This window comes from Oncorhynchus gorbuscha, linkage group LG08, assembly GCF_021184085.1.
Source record: "Oncorhynchus gorbuscha isolate QuinsamMale2020 ecotype Even-year linkage group LG08, OgorEven_v1.0, whole genome shotgun sequence".
NCBI lineage: Eukaryota > Metazoa > Chordata > Actinopteri > Salmoniformes > Salmonidae > Oncorhynchus > Oncorhynchus gorbuscha.
The window spans coordinates 76,357,855-76,379,705 of NC_060180.1; the positions used below are offsets into that span (position 1 = coordinate 76,357,855).

General features: G+C 40.0%; 1 protein-coding gene across 1 annotated transcript in view; it reads right to left on the minus strand.

Annotated features, from left to right (window-relative positions):
• LOC124040701 (piezo-type mechanosensitive ion channel component 2-like) overlaps positions 1 to 21,851 on the minus strand; it is a 202,099-nt gene that overhangs the window by 15,238 nt on the left and 165,010 nt on the right. Inside the window, exons 41-47 of the mRNA XM_046357776.1 lie at positions 8,653 to 8,835; positions 8,206 to 8,500; positions 4,378 to 4,510; positions 4,130 to 4,277; positions 3,746 to 3,960; positions 2,499 to 2,657; positions 1,186 to 1,333 (exon numbers count right to left, since the gene is read on the minus strand). Coding sequence (XP_046213732.1) covers positions 1,186 to 1,333; positions 2,499 to 2,657; positions 3,746 to 3,960; positions 4,130 to 4,277; positions 4,378 to 4,510; positions 8,206 to 8,500; positions 8,653 to 8,835 — 1,281 coding nt within the window. The remainder of the gene's footprint in view (positions 1 to 1,185; positions 1,334 to 2,498; positions 2,658 to 3,745; positions 3,961 to 4,129; positions 4,278 to 4,377; positions 4,511 to 8,205; positions 8,501 to 8,652; positions 8,836 to 21,851) is intronic.

Below are 21,851 nucleotides of genomic sequence, written 5' to 3' on the forward strand. Positions count from 1 at the left end.
ATACCACTGGAGAGGAGGACTATAGTTATGGGCTGAGGATACCACTGGAGAGGAGTGGACTATAGTTATGGACTGAGGAAACCACTGGAGAGGAGAGGACTATAGTTATGGACTGAGGAAACCACTGGAGAGGAGGACTATAGTTGTGGACTGAGGATACCACTGGAGAGGAGGACTATAGTTATGGACTGAGGATACCACTGGAGAGGAGGACTATAGTTATGGACTGAGGATACCACTGGAGGGGAGAGGAGGACTATAGTTATGGACTGAGGAAACCACTGGAGAGGAGGACTATAGTTGTGGACTGAGGATACCACTGTGGGGGGAGAGGAGGACTATAGTTATGGACTGAGGAAACCACTGGAGAGGAGGACTATAGTTGTGGACTGAGGATACCACTGGAGAGGAGGACTATAGTTATGGACTGAGGATACAACTGGGGGGAGAGGAGGACTATAGTTATGGACTCAGGAAACCACTGGAGAGGAGAGGAGGACTATAGGTGTGGACTGAGGAAACCACTGGAGTTATGGACTGAGGAAACCACTGGAGAGGAGGACTATAGGTGTGGACTGAGGATACCACTGGGGGGGGAGAGGAGGACTATAGGTGTGGACTGAGGAAACCACTGGAGAGGAGAGGACTATAGTTATGGACTGAGGAAACCACTGGAGAGGAGGACTATAGTTATGGGCTGAGGATACCACTGGAGAGGAGGACTATAGTTATGGACTGAGGAAACCACTGGAGAGGAGGACTATAGTTATGGACTGAGGAAACCACTGGAGAGGAGGACTATAGTTGTGGACTGAGGATACCACTGGAGGGGAGAGGAGGACTATAGTTATGGACTGAGGAAACCAAGGGAGAGGAGAGGACTATAGGTGTGGACTGAGGATACAACTGGGGGGGAGAGGAGGACTATAGGTGTACCTCCTGAAGTTATGTAGGCTTGCCATAGCAAAGGGGTTGAATACTTATTAACCCAAGACATTTCAGCTTTTCATTTTTAATTCAATTGTAAAAATGTCTATAAACATCATTTCACTTTGACATTATGGGGTATTGTGTGTAGGCAAAAAATTATCCCAATTTGATCCATCTGAATTTCCATCTGTAACACAACAACATGTGGAAAAAGTAAAGAGATGTGAAGATTTCGGTGAAGGATACACAACCTACCCTCTCTGACTCCCTCCAGCACTTGAGGACGAAGATGTGAGCGTAGATATCTTCCACACAGATCCAAGAGGATAAAGACAGAGAGGTGTCGGTCCAGACCCAGTCCATCACCGCACGCAACTCAGACAGGAACGGGATCATACGGAACCTGGAAGGGGAACACTGGGGTTGAGACACTCAAATCACAGCCTATTTCTCACATATAGCATGTTGAATTATACAAGGGAGAGAGAATTTGTGACTACTGGTTGAGTCTGAGTCATGTTACGAGTCCGGGACTCAAGTACTTACAACCCTGGTGCACAATTTGAGACTTGCACATTGTGCACCAGTGGTATTCAGTACATTCTACAAGTATTCAGAAGCCTTGACCCCTTTTTCCACATTTTGTTAAGTTACAGTCTTATTCTAAAATGGATAAAATTGTTTTTTTCCCTTTATCAATCAACATACAATAACCCATAATGACATCACAATAACCCATAATGACATCACAATAACCCATAATGACATCACAATAAACCATAATGACATCACAATAACCCATAATGACAAAGCAAAAACAGATTTGTAGAAAATTTAGCAAATGTTTAAAAAAAAAAAAAAAAATTAAAACTTAAACATCACATTTACATAAGTATCAGACCCTTTAGTCAGTACTTTGTTGAAGCACCATTGGCAGCGATTACAGCCTTGAGTCTTCTTTGGTATGACGTTTGGCACACCTGTATTTGTGTAATTTCTCCCATTCTTCTCCACAGATCCTCTCGCTCTCTGTCAGGTTGGATGGGGAGCGTCGCAGCACAGCAATTCTCAGGTCTCTATAGAGATGTTAGATCAGGTTCAAGTCCGGGTTTCTGGCTGGGCCACTCAAGGACATTCAGAGACTTGTCCTGAAGCCACTCCTGCCTGTGTGCTTAGGGTCGTTGTCTTGTTGGAAGGTGAACCTTCGCCCCAGTCTGATGTCCTGAGCGCTCTGGAGCAGGTTTTCCAATGGTGGAATCCAGAGAAGTTGTAGAAACATCTCAAGGATGATCAATGTAAACAGGATGCACTTGAGCTCAATTTCAAGTCTCATAGCAAAGGCTCTGAATACTGATGTCAATAAGGTATTTCTGTTTTAAATGTTTTCATAAATTTGCAATAAAAAAAATGTAAAAAAGTTTTTGATTTGTCATTATGGGGTATTGTGTGTAGGTTTGAGCTGTAACGTAAAAAAGGAGTCTGAATATTTTCCCAAGTCACTGTATGTTGAATGTGACTTGAATATATGTTTTGAATGTCTTACTACATCCTACCGTGTCCAAACTCACCCTTGAAACATGAAGAGGTTGGTGTAATTGTAGCTCTTGGTGAGGCAGTTACCCAGGACCCTGGTGGGGTAGCCACAGCGGATCTGATAGGCTGACAGCCCAAAGTATATACACTTGATGAAGTACCACAGCTTGGCTACTGTGTTCTCATTGAAACGCCTGCAAAGTGGACAGAGGTACAAACCCTGATAAACACGGTTACTAATGATAAACACGGTTACTAATGATAAACACGGTTACTAATGATACATCCTTAATCGATCACAAGCCCCTACCCCATAGGGACTCATGATAAACACGGTTACTAATGATACATCCTTAAGCCCCTAACCCCATAGGGACTCATACACGGTTACTAAAGATACATCCTTAAGCCCCTACCCCATAGGGACTCATGATAAACACGGTTACTAAAGATACATCCTTAATCGATCACAAGCCCCTACCCCATAGGGACTCATGATAAACACGGTTACTAAAGATACATCCTTAATCGATCACAAGCCCCTACCCCATAGGGACTCATGATAAACACGGTTACTAAAGATACATCCTTAAGCCCCTACCCCATAGGGACTCATGATAAACACGGTTACTAAAGATACATCCTTAATCGATCACAAGCCCCTACCCCATAGGGACTCATGATAAACACGGTTACTAAAGATACATCCTTAAGCCCCTACCCCATAGGGACTCATGATAAACACGGTTACTAAAGATACATCCTTAATCGATCACAAGCCCCTACCCCATAGGGACTAATGATAAACACGGTTACTAAAGATACATCCTTAATCGATCACAAGCCCCTACCCCATAGGGACTCATAATAAACACGGTTACTAATGATACATCCTTAAGCCCCTAACCCCATAGGGACTCATACACGGTTACTAAAGATACATCCTTAAGCCCCTACCCCATAGGGACTCATGATAAACACGGTTACTAAAGATACATCCTTAATCGATCACAAGCCCCTACCCCATAGGGACTCATGATAAACACGGTTACTAAAGATACATCCTTAAGCCCCTACCCCATAGGGACTCATGATAAACACGGTTACTAAAGATACATCCTTAAGCCCCTACCCCATAGGGACTCATGATAAACACGGTTACTAAAGATACATCCTTAAGCCCCTACCCCATAGGGACTCATGATAAACACGGAACATACAGATATGGATCCAGTAACTAATTAACCAATTAACAAATGAACATCACAAGGTGAGTATTTACCTATCTGAGAGTCCGGGCAGGATGAAGAACATCCAGAAGTGGATCCCGAACACCAGGATCACCTGGAAGATGACCTTCCCCAGCACTGTCTTCTTGAGGTACAGGGCCCGGTCCACCACCATGGTCCCAAACTGGATCAGAATCATCACCAGGAAGGCTCCGGGAACCTGGTCCTCCGACAGAGACGACGTGAAGTCGGCTCCCGTTGAGTGTTTCTGAGGAGAAGTAATTAATGTCACATTTTTAATATGTGATCAGAGCGGGAATTGAACCCATTACTTTGGTGTTCCCAAGACCGACTGAGGCACACAGGACCCTGTTGACTGTTTCCGACGGGATGATAAGATCATGTCAGATGTAAAGAGACTAGCTACACGTACGTACCCCAAAAGCAGAAAAACCGAAGACGATGATGATGAAGTCGACGGTGTCGGCCAGGAACATGGGGACATAGACATCTGTTAAAGCGCTGTACTCTGGATGGAGAAGGTTGTAGAAGAACAGACGGACGGGCAGGTACACCTTCATGGTCCTGGAGAGAATACAAAACAAACGTACAAGAATATTATGTTAGGTTCATTTTATGACAAAGAGCCATTTAGTCAATCAATTAGTCAATCAATCAAGCCCACCTCCTGATAGTGAAGGTCTTGGCTTTGATCATCTGTTCTTTGAGTTTCTCCATGATCAGCTGTTTCTTGGTCTTCTGCTGCACTGACACCTCACTCCAATCTCTACGGCTACTGTTCCTGGAGTTGGTGCTGCCTGGGGAAACGATGGCAACGCATGTCAACGAGCTAAAGGCTAGATTTAATGAGCTTACATCTCTAAATGTATTGAGCAAGGCCCCATCCCTATTGTAAAGTAAAGTGGCTAATTAGCTAAGTAAAATAAGTTGGTAAGTTAAGTGAGTAGGCAAGTAAGGTACAGTAAGAAGTCAAGTAAAGTAAGGTACAGTAAGTAGTCAAGTAAAGTCAGGTACAGTAAGTAGTCAAGTAAAGTACATTAAGTAGTCAAGTAAAGTACATTAAGTAGTCAAGTAAAGTACAGTAAGTAGTCAAGTAAAGTAAATTAAGTAGTCAAGTAAAGTACAGTAAGTAGTCAAGTAAAGTACAGTAAGTAGTCAAGTAAAGTACAGTAAATAGTCAAGTAAAGTACAGTAAGTAGTCAAGTAAAGTAAATTAAGTAGTCAAGTAAAGTAAATTAAGTAGTCAAGTAAAGTACAGTAAGTAGTCAAGTAAAGTACAGTAAGTAGTCAAGTAAAGTAAATTAAGTAGTCAAGTAAAGTAAGGTACAGTAAGTGGTCAAGTAAAGTAAGGTACAGTAAGTGGTCAAGTAAAGTCCATTAAGTAGTCAAGTAAAGTACAGTAAGTAGTCAAGTAAGGTACAGTAAGTAGTCAAGTAAAGTACAGTAAGTAGTCAAGTAAAGTAAGGTACAGTAAGTAGTCAAGTCAAGTACAGTAAGTAGTCAAGTAAAGTACATTAAGTAGTCAAGTAAAGTACATTAAGTAGTCAAGTAAAGTACAGTAAGTAGTCAAGTAAAGTACATTAAGTAGTCAAGTAAAGTACATTAAGTAGTCAAGTAAAGTAAGGTACAGTAAGTAGTCAAGTAAAGTACAGTAAGTAGTCAAGTAAAGTACAGTCAGTAGTCAAGTAAAGTAAGGTACAGTAAGTAGTCAAGTCAAGTAAAGTACAGTAAGTAGTCAAGTAAAGTAAGGTACAGTAAGTAGTCAAGTAAAGTAAGGTACAGTAAGTAGTCAAGTAAAGTAAGGTACAGTAAGTAGTCAAGTAAAGTACATTAAGTAGTCAAGTCAAGTAAGGTACAGTAAGTAGTCAAGTAAAGTACAGTAAGTAGTCAAGTAAAGTACAGTAAGTAGTCAAGTAAAGTACAGTAAGTAGTCAAGTAAAGTAAGGTACAGCAAGTAGTCAAGTAAAGTACATTAAGTAGTCAAGTAAAGTAAGGTACAGTAAGTAGTCAAGTAAAGTACATTAAGTAGTCAAGTAAAGTACATTAAGTAGTCAAGTAAAGTACAGTAAGTAGTCAAGTAAAGTGCATTAAGTAGTCAAGTAAAGTACATTAAGTAGTCAAGTAAAGTAAGGTACAGTAAGTAGTCAAGTAAAGTAAGGTACCGTAAGTAGTCAAGTCAAGTAAAGTACAGTAAGTAGTCAAGTCAAGTAAAGTACAGTAAGTAGTCAAGTAAAGTACAGTAAGTAGTCAAGTAAAGTACAGTAAGTAGTCAAGTAAAGTACAGTAAGTAGTCAAGTAAAGTACATTAAGTAGTCAAGTAAAGTACAGTAAGTAGTAAGGTAAGGTACAGTAAGTAGTCAAGTAAAGTACAGTAAGTAGCAAAGTCAAGTAAAGTAAGTAGACAAGTAAAGTAAGTAGCCAAGTCAAGTACAGTAAGTAGTCAAGTAAAGTACAGTAAGTAGACAAGTAAAGTACAGAACAGTAAGTAGCCAAGTAAAGTAAGGTACTGTAAGTAGTCAAGTAAAGTACAGTAAGTAGTCAAGTAAAGTACAGTATGTAGTCAAGTAAAGTACATTAAGTAGTCAAGTAAAGTACAGTAAGTAGTAAGGTAAGGTACAAGTAAGTAGTCAAGTAAAGTAAAGTACAGTAAGTAGTCAAGTAAAGTAAGCTACAGTAAGTAGTCAAGTAAAGTAAGGTACAGTAAGTAGTCAAGTAATGTACAGTAAGTAGTCAAGTAAAGTAAACTAAGTAGCCAAGTCAAGTACAGTAAGTAGTCAAGTAAAGTACAGTAAGTAGACAAGTAAAGTACAGTACAGTAAGTAGCCAAGTAAAGTAAGGTACAGTAAGTAGTCAAGTAAAGTAAGGTACAGTAAGTAGTCAAGTAATGTACAGTAAGTAGTCAAGTAAAGTAAACTAAGTAGCCAAGTCAAGTACAGTAAGTAGTCAAGTAAAGTACAGTAAGTAGACAAGTAAAGTACAGTACAGTAAGTAGCCAAGTAAAGTAAGGTACAGTAAGTAGTCAAGTAAAGTACAGTAAGTAGTCAAGTAAGGTACAGTAAGTAGTCAAGTAAAGTAAGATACAGTAGTCAAGTAAATGTACAGTAAGTAGTCAAGCAAAGTAAAGTACAGTAAGTAGTCAAGTTAAGTAAGGTACAGTAAGTAGTCGAGTAAAGTAAGGTACAGTAAGTGGTCAAGTAAAGTAAAGTACAGTAAGTAGTCAAGTAATGTACAGTAAGTTGCCAAATAAAGTACATTAAGTAGCCAAGTAAATTACAGTAAGTAGCCAAGTAAAGTAAGGTACAGTAAGTAGTCAAGTAAAGTACAGTAAGGAGCCACGTAAAGTAAGGTACAGTAAGTAGTCGAGTCAAGCAAAGTACAGTAAGTAGTCAAGTAAAGTAAAGTACAGTAAGTAGCCAAGTAAAGTACAGTAAGTAGCCAAGTAAAGTACAGTAAGTAGTCAAGTAAAGTAAAGTACAGTAAGTAGCCACGTAAAGTAAGGTACAGTAAGTAGTCAAGTCAAGTCAAGTACAGTAAGTAGCCAAGTAAAGTACAGTAAGTAGTCAAGTAAAGTAAAGTACAGTAAGTAGTCAAGTCAAGTAAGGTACAGTAAGTAGTCAAGTCAAGTAAGGTACAGTAAGTAGTCAAGTAAAGTACAGTAAGCAGTCAAGTACAGTAAGTAGTCAAGTAAAGTACAGTAAGTAGCCAAGTAAAGTACAGTAAGTAGTCAAGTAAAGTAAGGTACAGTAAGTAGTCAAGTAAAGTAAAGTACAGTAAGTAGTCAAGTAAAGTAAGGTACAGTAAGTAGTCAAGTAAAGTAAGGTACAGTAAGTAGTCAAGTAAAGTAAAGTACAGTAAGTAGTCAAGTAAAGTAAGGTACAGTAAGTAGTCAAGTAAAGTAAGGTACAGTAAGTAGTCAAGTAAAGTAAGGTACAGTAAGTAGTCAAGTCAAGTAAAGTACAGTAAGTAGTAAGGAAAGGTACAGTAAGTAGTCAAGTAAAGTACAGTAAGTAGTCAAGTAAAGTAAGGTACAGTAAGTAGTCAAGTCAAGTAAAGTACAGTAAGCAGTAAGGAAAGGTACAGTAAGTAGTCAAGTAAAGTAAAGTAAGTAGTCAAGTAAAGTAAGGTACAGTAAGTAGTCAAGTAAAGTAAGGTACAGTAAGTAGTCAAGTAAGGTACAGTAAGTAGTCAAGTAAAGTACAGTAAGTAGTCAAGTAAAGTACAGTAAGTAGTCAAGTAAAGTACAGTAAGTAGTCAAGTACAGTAATGTACAGTAAGTAGCCACATAACATATAGTAAGTAGCCAAGGAAAGTAGAGTATAGAGTGCATGGCACTTGCAATGCCAGGGTTGTGGGTTCGAATCCCACGGGGGACAAGCACAAAGGAATATGAAAATGGAAGACACTCACTAAGTCGCTCTGGATAAGAGCGTCTGCTAAATGACTAACATGTGGAATGTAAATGTAAAGTTGCCAAGTAAAGTATGTCCCTGACCTCTCTTGGAGCGTACAGAGTGGACTGACTGGTGGGAGATATGAGACCCTCCACTGGAGCTCTTTCTTCTCTGGTAGGTCTGCTGCTGTTGCTGGTGGTAGTGCATGGAGTCCACGGAGGTGCCCACGCCCAGATTTATAGACCTGAGGGTCTGTGTCGACCCCTTCCTCTGGCGGGGGTAGGACGGCACGGGAGTGGCGTCCCTCTCCTTCTCATCTTCCTTCGACTCAGTGTCCTGGCGAAGGATCTCCTTCTTGGTGTCCTTAAGGTCGTCTTCGTCCCAGAGACCATGACACTACGACGGGAGAGTGTAGAGGAAAGGTAGGGTACCAATAGAGTACGAAACAAAACAATCACATTGTATTACGATCCGAGACCAAGAGATGTAAGTAATACCTATTTGATAATAACAAAGACCTGAAAGACCTGATCCTAGATCAGCCGTACCTTCAGGATGGACCTGTGGAAGAAGAGCGCCAGAAGTTGTATGAGGTCATAGACGACGTATCCATCTTTCTTCTCCACTCCGATGATGTTTGGAGGGTGGTAGGGTTTATTCCCATTCACCTTCGGGTTCTGGTTGAAGGGGAAAAAGCCAAACTGGCAGAAGTACTTGATGACGATGGCGACCTAGAAGAGAAGACATGCAAGTAAAACCCGACAATAGTATAGATGCAGGAAAGAGATCCCATCGCATTTCACTGAAACAATGGAAATGCCATGGCAACGCCACTCAATTTCCTGATTGCACCCCAGAAAAATTTGCCTACTGTTTCTATGTGTCTTTCACACCATGTTGAGGTAAAAAATTGAAGTATAATGGTATGGAGGTCAACCCCAATACATGTTGATGTCATCATCAACTGCCTTGCAATTATAAAAATAACCATCGGCGGTTTGTATATAGCTAGCTATGCTACCAGCTTACACGAATGGGAGTTAGCATTCTGCACTATTTCTTTCGAAACCCGAAAATGAATATTTTAAAATATTATATATATAATATTATATATTATAATATTGAAAATGGCTGACTAGCAATGATCAACAACCAACTTGACAGAGCTTGAAGATTTATAAAAACAATATATGTGCAAATATTGTACAACCCAGGTGTGCAAAGCTCTGAGGGGAGACCAGATAGACTCATAGCTGAAATCGCTGCCAAAGGTGATTCTAACATGTATTGACTCAGAGGTGTGAATAAATGAGATACACTACATGACCAAAGGTATGTGGACATCTGCTTGTGGAACATCTTGGTGTGTTTAAACATTCTGCGGCATATCTAAAATGTCCTTATTAGTGGTAATGACCTCCATCTCATCTGATCCATACTGCAAATGATCTATTTTCTGTGACAATTTTTTTTTTATAGATTAAAGTGTTTATTTTAATTATTGTCATAGTTCCTTACTAATAACGATTCATTTCCCCTTTAAGAGCGTCCCAATCTGCACCAAAAAATACACAACATGGCCAAAAGTATACACCTGTTTGTCAAACATCTCATTCCAAAATCATGGGCATTAATATGGAGTTGGTCCCCCCTTTGCTGCTATACTGGCTTTCACTCTTCTGGGAAGGCTTTCCAGTTGATGTTGGAACATCTACTGGGGACTTGCTTCCATTCAGCCACAAGAGCATTAGTGAGGTCGGGCACTGATGTTGGGCGATAAGGCCTGGCTCGCAGCCGGCGTTCCAATTCACTCCTAATGTGTTTGATGGGGTTTAGGTCCAGGCTCTGCGCAGGCCAGTCAAGTTCTTCCACACCGATCTCGATAAACCATTTCTGCATGGACCTCGCTTTGTGCACGGGGGCATTGTCAAGCTGAAACAGCAAAAAGCCTTTCCCAAACTGTTGCCACGAAGTTGGAGGCACAGAATCGTCTAGACTGTCATTGTATGCTGTAGCGTTAAGATTTCCCTTCACTGGAACTAAGGGGCCGGAACCATGACAAAAAGCCCCAGACCATTATTCCTCCTCCTCCAAACTTTACAGTTTGTGCTATGCATTCGGGCAGGTAACGTTCTCCTTGCCTGATGGTGAAGCGTGATTCATCACTCCAGAGAACATGTTTCCACTGCGTTGCGCATGGTGATCTTAGGCTTGTGTGCGGCTGCTCAACCATGGAAACCCATTTCATAAAGCTCCCAACGAACAGATCTTGTTGCTTCCAGAGGCAGTTTGGAACTCGGTCATGAGTGTTGCAACCAATGACAGACCATTTTTACGCGCTCTGTCCTGCTTGTTTGGTCTACCACTTCGCGGCTAAGCCGTTGTTGCTCCTAGACGTTTCCACACAACAACAGCATTTCCAGTTGACCGGGGCCACTCTAGCAGAGCAGAAATTTAACGAACTGACTTGTTGGCAATCTTATGACAGTGCCACATTGAAAGTCACTGAGCTCTTCCGTAAAGCCATTCTACTGCCAATGTTTGTCTTTGGAGATTGGATGGCTCGATTGTATACACTTGTCAGCAATGGGTATGGCTGAAATAGCTGAATCCATTCATTCATTTGAAGGGGTGTCCACATACCTTTGTATATATAGTGTATTTCCGTATTTCATTTACAAAAACAACTGCACAAATTTCAAAAAACATGTTTTCACTTTGTCATTATGAGGTATAACTTTAAAGGTCCTACATTACGTCACCACTGCCCTTGATTTTGTGCAATGTTGTGCTGCTATTTTTAAGCTTTTGATACAGCAGACCATTCCATTCTTATGGATTGGCTAAGGAGTGTTGTTGTCTCTGAGGCAAGGGAGTACCCCAGGGCTCGATCCTAGGCCCCACGCTCTTCTCAATTTACATCAACAATATAGCTCAGGCAGTAGGAAGCTCTCTCATCCATTTATATGCAGATGATATAGTCATATACTCCGCTGGCCCCTCCCTGGAGTTTGTGTTAAATGCTCTACAACCAAGCTTTCTTAGTGTCCAACAAGCTTTATCTGCCCTTAACCTTGTTCTGAACACCTCCAAGACAAAGATCATGTGGCTCCGTAAGAAGTCTGCCCCCCCATCGTCCAGTACACTGTCCTTCTCTCAGCAGAGATAAGCTGCAGGCTAAGGTTAGACTTGGTTTCCTCTATCATAATCACTCCTCTTTCACCCCAGCTGCCAAACTAACCCTGATTCAGATGACCATAATACCCATGCTAGATTACGGAGACGTAATTTATAGATCGGCAGGTAAGGGTGCTCTCGTCATTCCTGAACTCTAAACTCCTCATCTCTGTATACCCGGCACAAAGCCACTGGTTGATGTTTATTTACAAAACCCTCTTAGGGCTCACTCCCTCCTATCTGAGATATCTACTGCAGCCCTCATCCTCCACATACAACCCCCATTCTGCCAGTCGCATTCTGTTAAAGGTCCCCAAAGCACCCACATCTCTGGGTCGCTCATATTTTCAGTTCGTTGAAGGTAGCGACTGGAACGAGCTGAAAAAAACACTGGACAGTTTTATCTCCATCTCTTCATTCAAAGACTCAATCATGGACTCTCTTACTGACAGTTGTGGCTGCTTCGAGTGATGTATCGTTGTCTCTGCCTTCTTGCCCTTTGTGCTGTTGTCTGTCCTAATGTTTGTAGCATGTTTTGTACTGCTACCATGTTGTGCTGCTACCATGTTGTGCTGCTACCATGTTGTGTTGCTACCATGCTGTGTTGCTACCATGTTGTGCTGCTACCATGTTGTGCTGCTACCATGTTGTGCTGCTACCATGTTGTTCTGCTACCATGTTGTGCTGCTACCATGTTGTTCTGCTACCATGTTGTGTTGCTACCATGTTGTGTTGCTATCATGCTGTGCTGTCATGTGTTTCTACCATGCTGTGTTGTTGTCTTAGGTCTCTCTTTATGTAATGTTGTGGTATCTCTCTTCTCGTGATGTGTGTTTTGTCCTACATTTTTATTTTTAATACCAGCCACCCATCCCTGCAGGAGGCCTTTTGCCTCTTGGTATTATAAAAGAGGATTTGTTCTTAATTGACTTGTTAAATAACGATACAAATTAAAGAATGAATGACTGACTGTTCTTCAGATGAATGACTGACTGTTCTTCAGATGAATGACTGACTGTTCTTCAGATTAATGACTGACTGTTCTTCAGATTAATGAACTGACTGTTCTTCAGATGAATGAACTGACTGTTCTTCAGATGAATGACTGACTGTTCTTCAGATTAATGACTGACTGTTCTTCAGATTAATGAACTGACTGTTCTTCAGATGAATGACTGACTGTTCTTCAGATTAATGAACTGACTGTTCATCAGATTAATGAACTGACTGTTCTTCAGATGAATAAACTGACTGTTCATCAGATTAATGAACTGACTGTTCATCAGATTAATGACTGACTGTTCTTCAGATGAATGAACTGACTGTTCTTCAGATGAATAAACTGACTGTTCTTCATATTAATGAACTGACTGTTCTTCAGATTAATGACTGACTGTTCTTCAGATTAATGAACTGACTGTTCTTCAGATTAATGAACTGACTGTTCTTCAGATTAATGAACTGACTGTTCTTCAGATGAATGAACTGACTGTTCTTCAGATTAATGAACTGACTGTTCTTCAGATAATGAACTGACTATTCATCAGATTAATGAACTGACTGTTCTTCAGAATAATGAACTGACTGTTCTTCAGATTAATGACTGACTGTTCTTCAGATTAATGAACTGACTGTTCATCAGATTAATGAACTGACTGTTCTTCAGATTAATGACTGACTGTTCTTCAGATTAATAAACTGACTGTTCTTCAGATTAATGAACTGACTGTTCTTCAGATTAATGACTGACTGTTCTTCAGATTAATGACTGACTGTTCATTAGATTAATGACTGACTGTTCTTCAGATTAATAAACTGACTGTTCTTCAGATTAATGACTGACTGTTCTTCAGATTCATAAACTGACTGTTCTTCAGATTAATGAACTGACTGTTCATCAGACGAATAAACTGACTGTTCATTAGATTAATGAACTGACTGTTCTTCAGACGAATGAATGACTGTTCTTCAGACGAATCAATGACTGTTCTTCAGACGAATCAATGACTGTTCTTCAGATTAATGAACTGACTGTTCTTCAGATTAATGAACTGACTGTTCTTCAGACGAATGAATGACTGTTCTTCAGACGAATGAATGACTGTTCTTCAGACAAATTAATGACTGTTCTTCAGACGAATGAATGACTGTTCTTCAGACGAATGAATGACTGTTCTTCAGATTAATGCACTGACTGTTCTTCAGATAAATGAACTGACTGTTCTTCAGATAAATGAACTGACTGTTCTTCAGATAAATGAACTGACTGTTCTTCAGATAAATGAACTGACTGTTCTTCAGATTAATGAACTGACTGTTCTTCAGATAAATGAACTGACTGTAAATCACTCTGAATAAGAACGTCTGCTGAATGACTAAAATGTCAAATGTAAATAGTCTGGGATTATATCATCACAAAGATTATATTTTTTTTCAGGGGCTTCCTTAGAGATGAGTAATCATGATATTTGTGTTAATTTAGAGACACCCATTGTGTAGGGTCATAGACTATACATATTCATCTAAAGGATTGTAATAACTGTAAAACTATCATAGAAAGTACATGTGCAATATATTAAATTCATACGTTTATATAGCATAGCATAGCATCCCATAGCATAGCATCCCGTAGCATTGCATCCCGTGGCATAGCATCCCATAGCATTGCATCCCATAGCATAGCATAGCATCCCGTAGCATTGCATCCCGTGGCATAGCATCCCATAGCATTGCATCCCATAGCATAGCATCCCATAGCATAGCATCCCATAGCATAGCATCCCATAGCATAGCATCCCATAGCATAGCATCCCATATTATTGCATCCCATAGCATAGCATCCCATAGCATAGCATCCCAGACGCCGGTGTACAATGAAAGTCTTCCAAAACCTCTTAACTCGGCCGTGGGACCTGCTTCTGTCATAGACTATAGCAGTGTCAATGTCTGTCATAGACTATAGCAGTATAGCAGTGTCAATGTCTGTCATAGACTATAGCAGTGTCAATGTCTGTCATAGACTATAGCAGTATAGCAGTGTCAATGTCTGTCATAGACTATAGCAGTGTCAATGTCTGTCATAGACTATAGCAGCATAGCAGTGTCAATGTCTGTCATAGACTATAGCAGTGTCAATGTCTGTCATAGACTATAGCAGTATAGCAGTGTCAATGTCTGTCATAGACTATAGCAGTGTCAATGTCTGTCATAGACTATAGCAGTGTCAATGTCTGTCATAGACTATAGCAGTGTCTATGTCTGTCATAGACTATAGCAGTGTCAATGTCTGTCATAGACTATAGCAGTATAGCAGTGTCTACGTCTGTCATAGACTATAGCAGTGTCAATGTCTGTCATAGACTATAGCAGTGTCAATGTCTGTCATAGACTATAGCAGTATAGCAGTGTCAATGTCTGTCATAGACTATAGCAGTGTCAATGTCTGGCATAGACTATAGCAGTATAGCAGTGTCAATGTCTGTCATAGACTATAGCAGTGTCAATGTCTGTCATAGACTACAGCAGTATAGCAGTGTCTACGTCTGTCATAGACTATAGCAGTGTCAATGTCTGTCATAGACTATAGCAGTATAGCAGTGTCAATGTCTGTCATAGACTATAGCAGTGTCAATGTCTGTCATAGACTATAGCAGTGTCAATGTCTGTCATAGACTATAGCAGTGTCTATGTCTGTCATAGACTATAGCAGTATAGCAGTGTCAATGTCTGTCATAGACTATAGCAGTGTCAATGTCTGTCATAGAATATAGCAGTATAGCAGTGTCAATGTCTGTCATAGACTATAGCAGTGTCAATGTCTGTCATAGACTATAGCAGTATAGCAGTGTCAATGTCTGTCATAGACTATAGCAGTGTCAATGTCTGTCATAGAATATAGCAGTATAGCAGTGTCAATGTCTGTCATAGACTATAGCAGTGTCAATGTCTGTCATAGACTATAGCAGTATAGCAGTGTCAATGTCTGTCATAGACTATAGCAGTGTCAATGTCTGTCATAGACTATAGCAGTGTCAATGTCTGTCATAGACTATAGCAGTATAGCAGTGTCAATGTCTGTCATAGACTATAGCAGTATAGCAGTGTCAATGTCTGTCATAGACTATACCAGTGTCTACGTCTGTCATAGACTATAGCAGTATAGCAGTGTCTATGTCTGTCATAGACTATAGCAGTATAGCAGTGTCAATGTCTGTCATAGACTATAGCAGTGTCTATGTCTGTCATAGACTATAGCAGTATAGCAGTGTCAATGTCTGTCATAGACTATAGCAGTGTCAATGTCTGTCATAGACTATAGCAGTGTCAATGTCTGTCATAGACTATAGCAGTGTCAATGTCTGTCATAGACTATAGCAGTGTCTATGTCTGTCATAGACTATAGCAGTGTCAATGTCTGTCATAGACTATAGCAGTATAGCAGTGTCTACGTCTGTCATAGACTATAGCAGTGTCAATGTCTGTCATAGACTATAGCAGTGTCAATGTCTGTCATAGACTATAGCAGTATAGCAGTGTCAATGTCTGTCATAGACTATAGCAGTGTCAATGTCTGGCATAGACTATAGCAGTATAGCAGTGTCAATGTCTGTCATAGACTATAGCAGTGTCAATGTCTGTCATAGACTACAGCAGTATAGCAGTGTCAACGTCTGTCATAGACTATAGCAGTGTCAATGTCTGTCTGACTATAGCAGTATAGCAGTGTCAATGTCTGTCATAGACTATAGCAGTGTCAATGTCTGTCATAGACTATAGCAGTGTCAATGTCTGTCATAGACTATAGCAGTGTCTATGTCTGTCATAGACTATAGCAGTATAGCAGTGTCAATGTCTGTCATAGACTATAGCAGTGTCAATGTCTGTCATAGAATATAGCAGTATAGCAGTGTCAATGTCTGTCATAGACTATAGCAGTGTCAATGTCTGTCATAGACTATAGCAGTATAGCAGTGTCAATGTCTGTCATAGACTATAGCAGTGTCAATGTCTGTCATAGAATATAGCAGTATAGCAGTGTCAATGTCTGTCATAGACTATAGCAGTGTCAATGTCTGTCATAGACTATAGCAGTATAGCAGTGTCAATGTCTGTCATAGACTATAGCAGTGTCAATGTCTGTCATAGACTATAGCAGTGTCAATGTCTGTCATAGACTATAGCAGTATAGCAGTGTCAATGTCTGTCATAGACTATAGCAGTATAGCAGTGTCAATGTCTGTCATAGACTATACCAGTGTCTACGTCTGTCATAGACTATAGCAGTATAGCAGTGTCTATGTCTGTCATAGACTATAGCAGTATAGCAGTGTCAATGTCTGTCATAGACTATAGCAGTGTCTATGTCTGTCATAGACTATAGCAGTATAGCAGTGTCAATGTCTGTCATAGACTATAGCAGTGTCAATGTCTGTCATAGACTATAGCAGTATAGCAGTGTCAATGTCTGTCATAGACTATAGCAGTGTCTATGTCTGTCATAGACTATAGCAGTATAGCAGTGTCAATGTCTGTCATAGACTATAGCAGTGTCAATGTCTGTCATAGACTATAGCAGCATAGCAGTGTCTACGTCTGTCATAGACTATAGCAGTGTCAATGTCTGTCATAGACTACAGCAGTATAGCAGTGTCAATGTCTGTCATAGACTATAGCAGTGTCAATGTCTGTCATAGACTATAGCAGTGTCAATGTCTGTCATAGACTATAGCAGTGTCTATGTCTGTCATAGACTATAGCAGTGTCAATGTCTGTCATAGACTATAGCAGTATAGCAGTGTCTACGTCTGTCATAGACTATAGCAGTGTCAATGTCTGTCATAGACTATAGCAGTGTCAATGTCTGTCATAGACTATAGCAGTATAGCAGTGTCAATGTCTGTCATAGACTATAGCAGTGTCAATGTCTGGCATAGACTATAGCAGTATAGCAGTGTCAATGTCTGTCATAGACTATAGCAGTGTCAATGTCTGTCATAGACTACAGCAGTATAGCAGTGTCTACGTCTGTCATAGACTATAGCAGTGTCAATGTCTGTCATAGACTATAGCAGTATAGCAGTGTCAATGTCTGTCATAGACTATAGCAGTGTCAATGTCTGTCATAGACTATAGCAGTGTCAATGTCTGTCATAGACTATAGCAGTGTCTATGTCTGTCATAGACTATAGCAGTATAGCAGTGTCAATGTCTGTCATAGACTATAGCAGTGTCAATGTCTGTCATAGAATATAGCAGTATAGCAGTGTCAATGTCTGTCATAGACTATAGCAGTGTCAATGTCTGTCATAGACTATAGCAGTATAGCAGTGTCAATGTCTGTCATAGACTATAGCAGTGTCAATGTCTGTCATAGAATATAGCAGTATAGCAGTGTCAATGTCTGTCATAGACTATAGCAGTGTCAATGTCTGTCATAGACTATAGCAGTATAGCAGTGTCAATGTCTGTCATAGACTATAGCAGTGTCAATGTCTGTCATAGACTATAGCAGTGTCAATGTCTGTCATAGACTATAGCAGTATAGCAGTGTCAATGTCTGTCATAGACTATAGCAGTATAGCAGTGTCAATGTCTGTCATAGACTATACCAGTGTCTACGTCTGTCATAGACTATAGCAGTATAGCAGTGTCTATGTCTGTCATAGACTATAGCAGTATAGCAGTGTCAATGTCTGTCATAGACTATAGCAGTGTCTATGTCTGTCATAGACTATAGCAGTATAGCAGTGTCAATGTCTGTCATAGACTATAGCAGTGTCAATGTCTGTCATAGACTATAGCAGTATAGCAGTGTCAATGTCTGTCATAGACTATAGCAGTGTCTATGTCTGTCATAGACTATAGCAGTATAGCAGTGTCAATGTCTGTCATAGACTATAGCAGTGTCAATGTCTGTCATAGACTATAGCAGCATAGCAGTGTCTACGTCTGTCATAGACTATAGCAGTGTCAATGTCTGTCATAGACTACAGCAGTATAGCAGTGTCAATGTCTGTCATAGACTATAGCAGTGTCTACGTCTGTCATAGACTATAGCAGTGTCAATGTCTGTCATAGACTATAGCAGTATAGCAGTGTCAATGTCTGTCATAGAATATAGCAGTATAGCAGTGTCAATGTCTGTCATAGACTATAGCAGTATAGCAGTGTCAATGTCTGTCATAGACTATAGCAGTATAGCAGTGTCAATGTCTGTCATAGACTATAGCAGTATAGCAGTGTCAATGTCTGTCATAGACTATAGCAGTATAGCAGTGTCAATGTCTGTCATAGACTATAGCAGTATAGCAGTGTCAATGTCTGTCATAGACTATAGCAGTATAGCAGTGTCAATGTCTGTCATAGACTATAGCAGTGTCAATGTCTGTCATAGACTATAGCAGTGTCAATGTCTGTCATAGACTATAGCAGTGTCAATGTCTGTCATAGACTATAGCAGTGTCTATGTCTGTCATAGACTATAGCAGTATAGCAGTGTCAATGTCTGTCATAGAATATAGCAGTGTCAATGTCTGTCATAGACTATAGCAGTATAGCAGTGTCAATGTCTGTCATAGACTATAGCAGTGTCTATGTCTGTCATAGACTATAGCAGTATAGCAGTGTCAATGTCTGTCATAGACTATAGCAGTGTCAATGTCTGTCATAGACTATAGCAGTATAGCAGTGTCAATGTCTGTCATAGACTATAGCAGTGTCAATGTCTGTCATAGACTATAGCAGTATAGCAGTGTCAATGTCTGTCATAGACTATAGCAGTGTCTATGTCTGTCATAGACTATAGCAGTATAGCAGTGTCAATGTCTGTCATAGACTATAGCAGTGTCAATGTCTGTCATAGACTATAGCAGCATAGCAGTGTCTACGTCTGTCATAGACTATAGCAGTGTCAATGTCTGTCATAGACTACAGCAGTATAGCAGTGTCAATGTCTGTCATAGACTATAGCAGTGTCTACGTCTGTCATAGACTATAGCAGTGTCAATGTCTGTCATAGACTATAGCAGTATAGCAGTGTCAATGTCTGTCATAGACTATAGCAGTATAGCAGTGTCAATGTCTGTCATAGACTATAGCAGTATAGCAGTGTCAATGTCTGTCATAGACTATAGCAGTGTCAATGTCTGTCATAGACTATAGCAGTATAGCAGTGTCAATGTCTGTCATAGACTATAGCAGTATAGCAGTGTCAATGTCTGTCATAGACTATAGCAGTATAGCAGTGTCAATGTCTGTCATAGACTATAGCAGTGTCAATGTCTGTCATAGACTATAGCAGTGTCAATGTCTGTCATAGACTATAGCAGTGTCAATGTCTGTCATAGACTATAGCAGTATAGCAGTGTGAATGTCTGTCATAGACTATAGCAGTGTCTACGTCTGTCATAGACTATAGCAGTGTCAATGTCTGTCATAGAATATAGCAGTATAGCAGTGTCAATGTCTGTCATAGACTATAGCAGTGTCAATGTCTGTCATAGACTATAGCAGTATAGCAGTGTCAATGTCTGTCATAGACTATAGCAGTATAGCAGTGTCAATGTCTGTCATAGACTATAGCAGTATAGCAGTGTCAATGTCTGTCATAGACTATAGCAGTATAGCAGTGTCAATGTCTGTCATAGACTATAGCAGTATAGCAGTGTCAATGTCTGTCATAGACTATAGCAGTATAGCAGTGTCAATGTCTGTCATAGACTATAGCAGTATAGCAGTGTCAATGTCTGTCATAGACTATAGCAGTGTCAATGTCTGTCATAGACTATAGCAGTGTCAATGTCTGTCATAGACTATAGCAGTGTCAATGTCTGTCATAGACTATAGCAGTATAGCAGTGTCAATGTCTGTCATAGACTATAGCAGTATAGCAGTGTCAATGTCTGTCATAGACTATAGCAGTATAGCAGTGTCAATGTCTGTCATAGAATATAGCAGTATAGCAGTGTCAATGTCTGTCATAGACTATAGCAGTGTCTACGTCTGTCATAGACTATAGCAGTGTCAATGTCTGTCATAGAATATAGCAGTATAGCAGTGTCAATGTCTGTCATAGACTATAGCAGTGTCAATGTCTGTCATAGACTATAGCAGTATAGCAGTGTCAATGTCTGTCATAGAATATAGCAGTATAGCAGTGTTTATGTCTGTCATAGACTATAGCAGTATAGCAGTGTGAATGTCTGTCATAGACTATAGCAGTGTCTACGTCTGTCATAGACTATAGCAGTGTCAATGTCTGTCATAGAATATAGCAGTATAGCAGTGTCAATGTCTGTCATAGACTATAGCAGTGTCAATGTCTGTCATAGACTATAGCAGTATAGCAGTGTCAATGTCTGTCATAGACTATAGCAGTGTCTATGTCTGTCATAGACTATAGCAGTGTCAATGTCTGTCATAGACTATAGCAGTATAGCAGTGTCAATGTCTGTCATAGACTATAGCAGTATAGCAGTGTGAATGTCTGTCATAGACTATAGCAGTGTCAATGTCTGTCATAGACTATAGCAGTATAGCAGTGTCAATGTCTGTCATAGACTATAGCAGTATAGCAGTGTCAATGTCTGTCATAGACTATAGCAGTATATTAGTATAGCAGTGTAAATCTCTGTCATAGACTATAGCAGTGTGAATGTCTGTCATAGACTATAGCAGTGTCAATGTCTGTCATAGACTATAGCAGCATAGCAGTGTCAATGTCTGTCATAGACTATAGCAGTGTCAATGTCTGTCATAGACTATAGCAGTGTCAATGTCTGTCATAGACTATAGCAGTATAGCAGTGTCAATGTCTGTCATAGACTATAGCAGTATAGCAGTATAGCAGTGTCAATGTCTGTCATAGACTATAGCAGTATAGCAGTGTGAATGTCTGTCATAGACTATAGCAGTGTCAATGTCTGTCATAGACTATAGCAGTGTCAATGTCTGTCATAGACTATAGCAGTATAGCAGTATAGCAGTGTCAATGTCTGTCATAGACTATAGCAGTGTCAATGTCTGTCATAGACTATAGCAGTATAGCAGTATCAATGTCTGTCATAGACTATAGCAGTGTTTATGTCTGTCATAGACAATAGCAGTATAGCAGTGTCAATGTCTGTCATAGACTATAGCAGTGTCAATGTCTGTCATAGACTATAGCAGTGTCAATGTCTGTCATAGACTATAGCAGTGTCAATGTCTGTCATAGACTATAGCAGTGTCTATGTCTGTCATAGACTATAGCAGTGTCTATGTCTGTCATAGACTATAGCAGTATAGCAGTATAGCAGTGTCAATGTCTGTCATAGACTATAGCAGTGTCTATGTCTGTCATAGACTATAGCAGTGTCAATGTCTGTCATAGACTATAGCAGTGTCAATGTCTGTCATAGACTATAGCAGTGTTTATGTCTGTCATAGACAATAGTAGTATAGCAGTGTTTATGTCTGTCATAGACTATAGCAGTGTTTATGTCTGTCATAGACTATAGCAGTGTCAATGTCTGTCATAGACTACAGCAGTGTTTATGTCTGTCATAGACTATAGCAGTGTCTATGTCTGTCA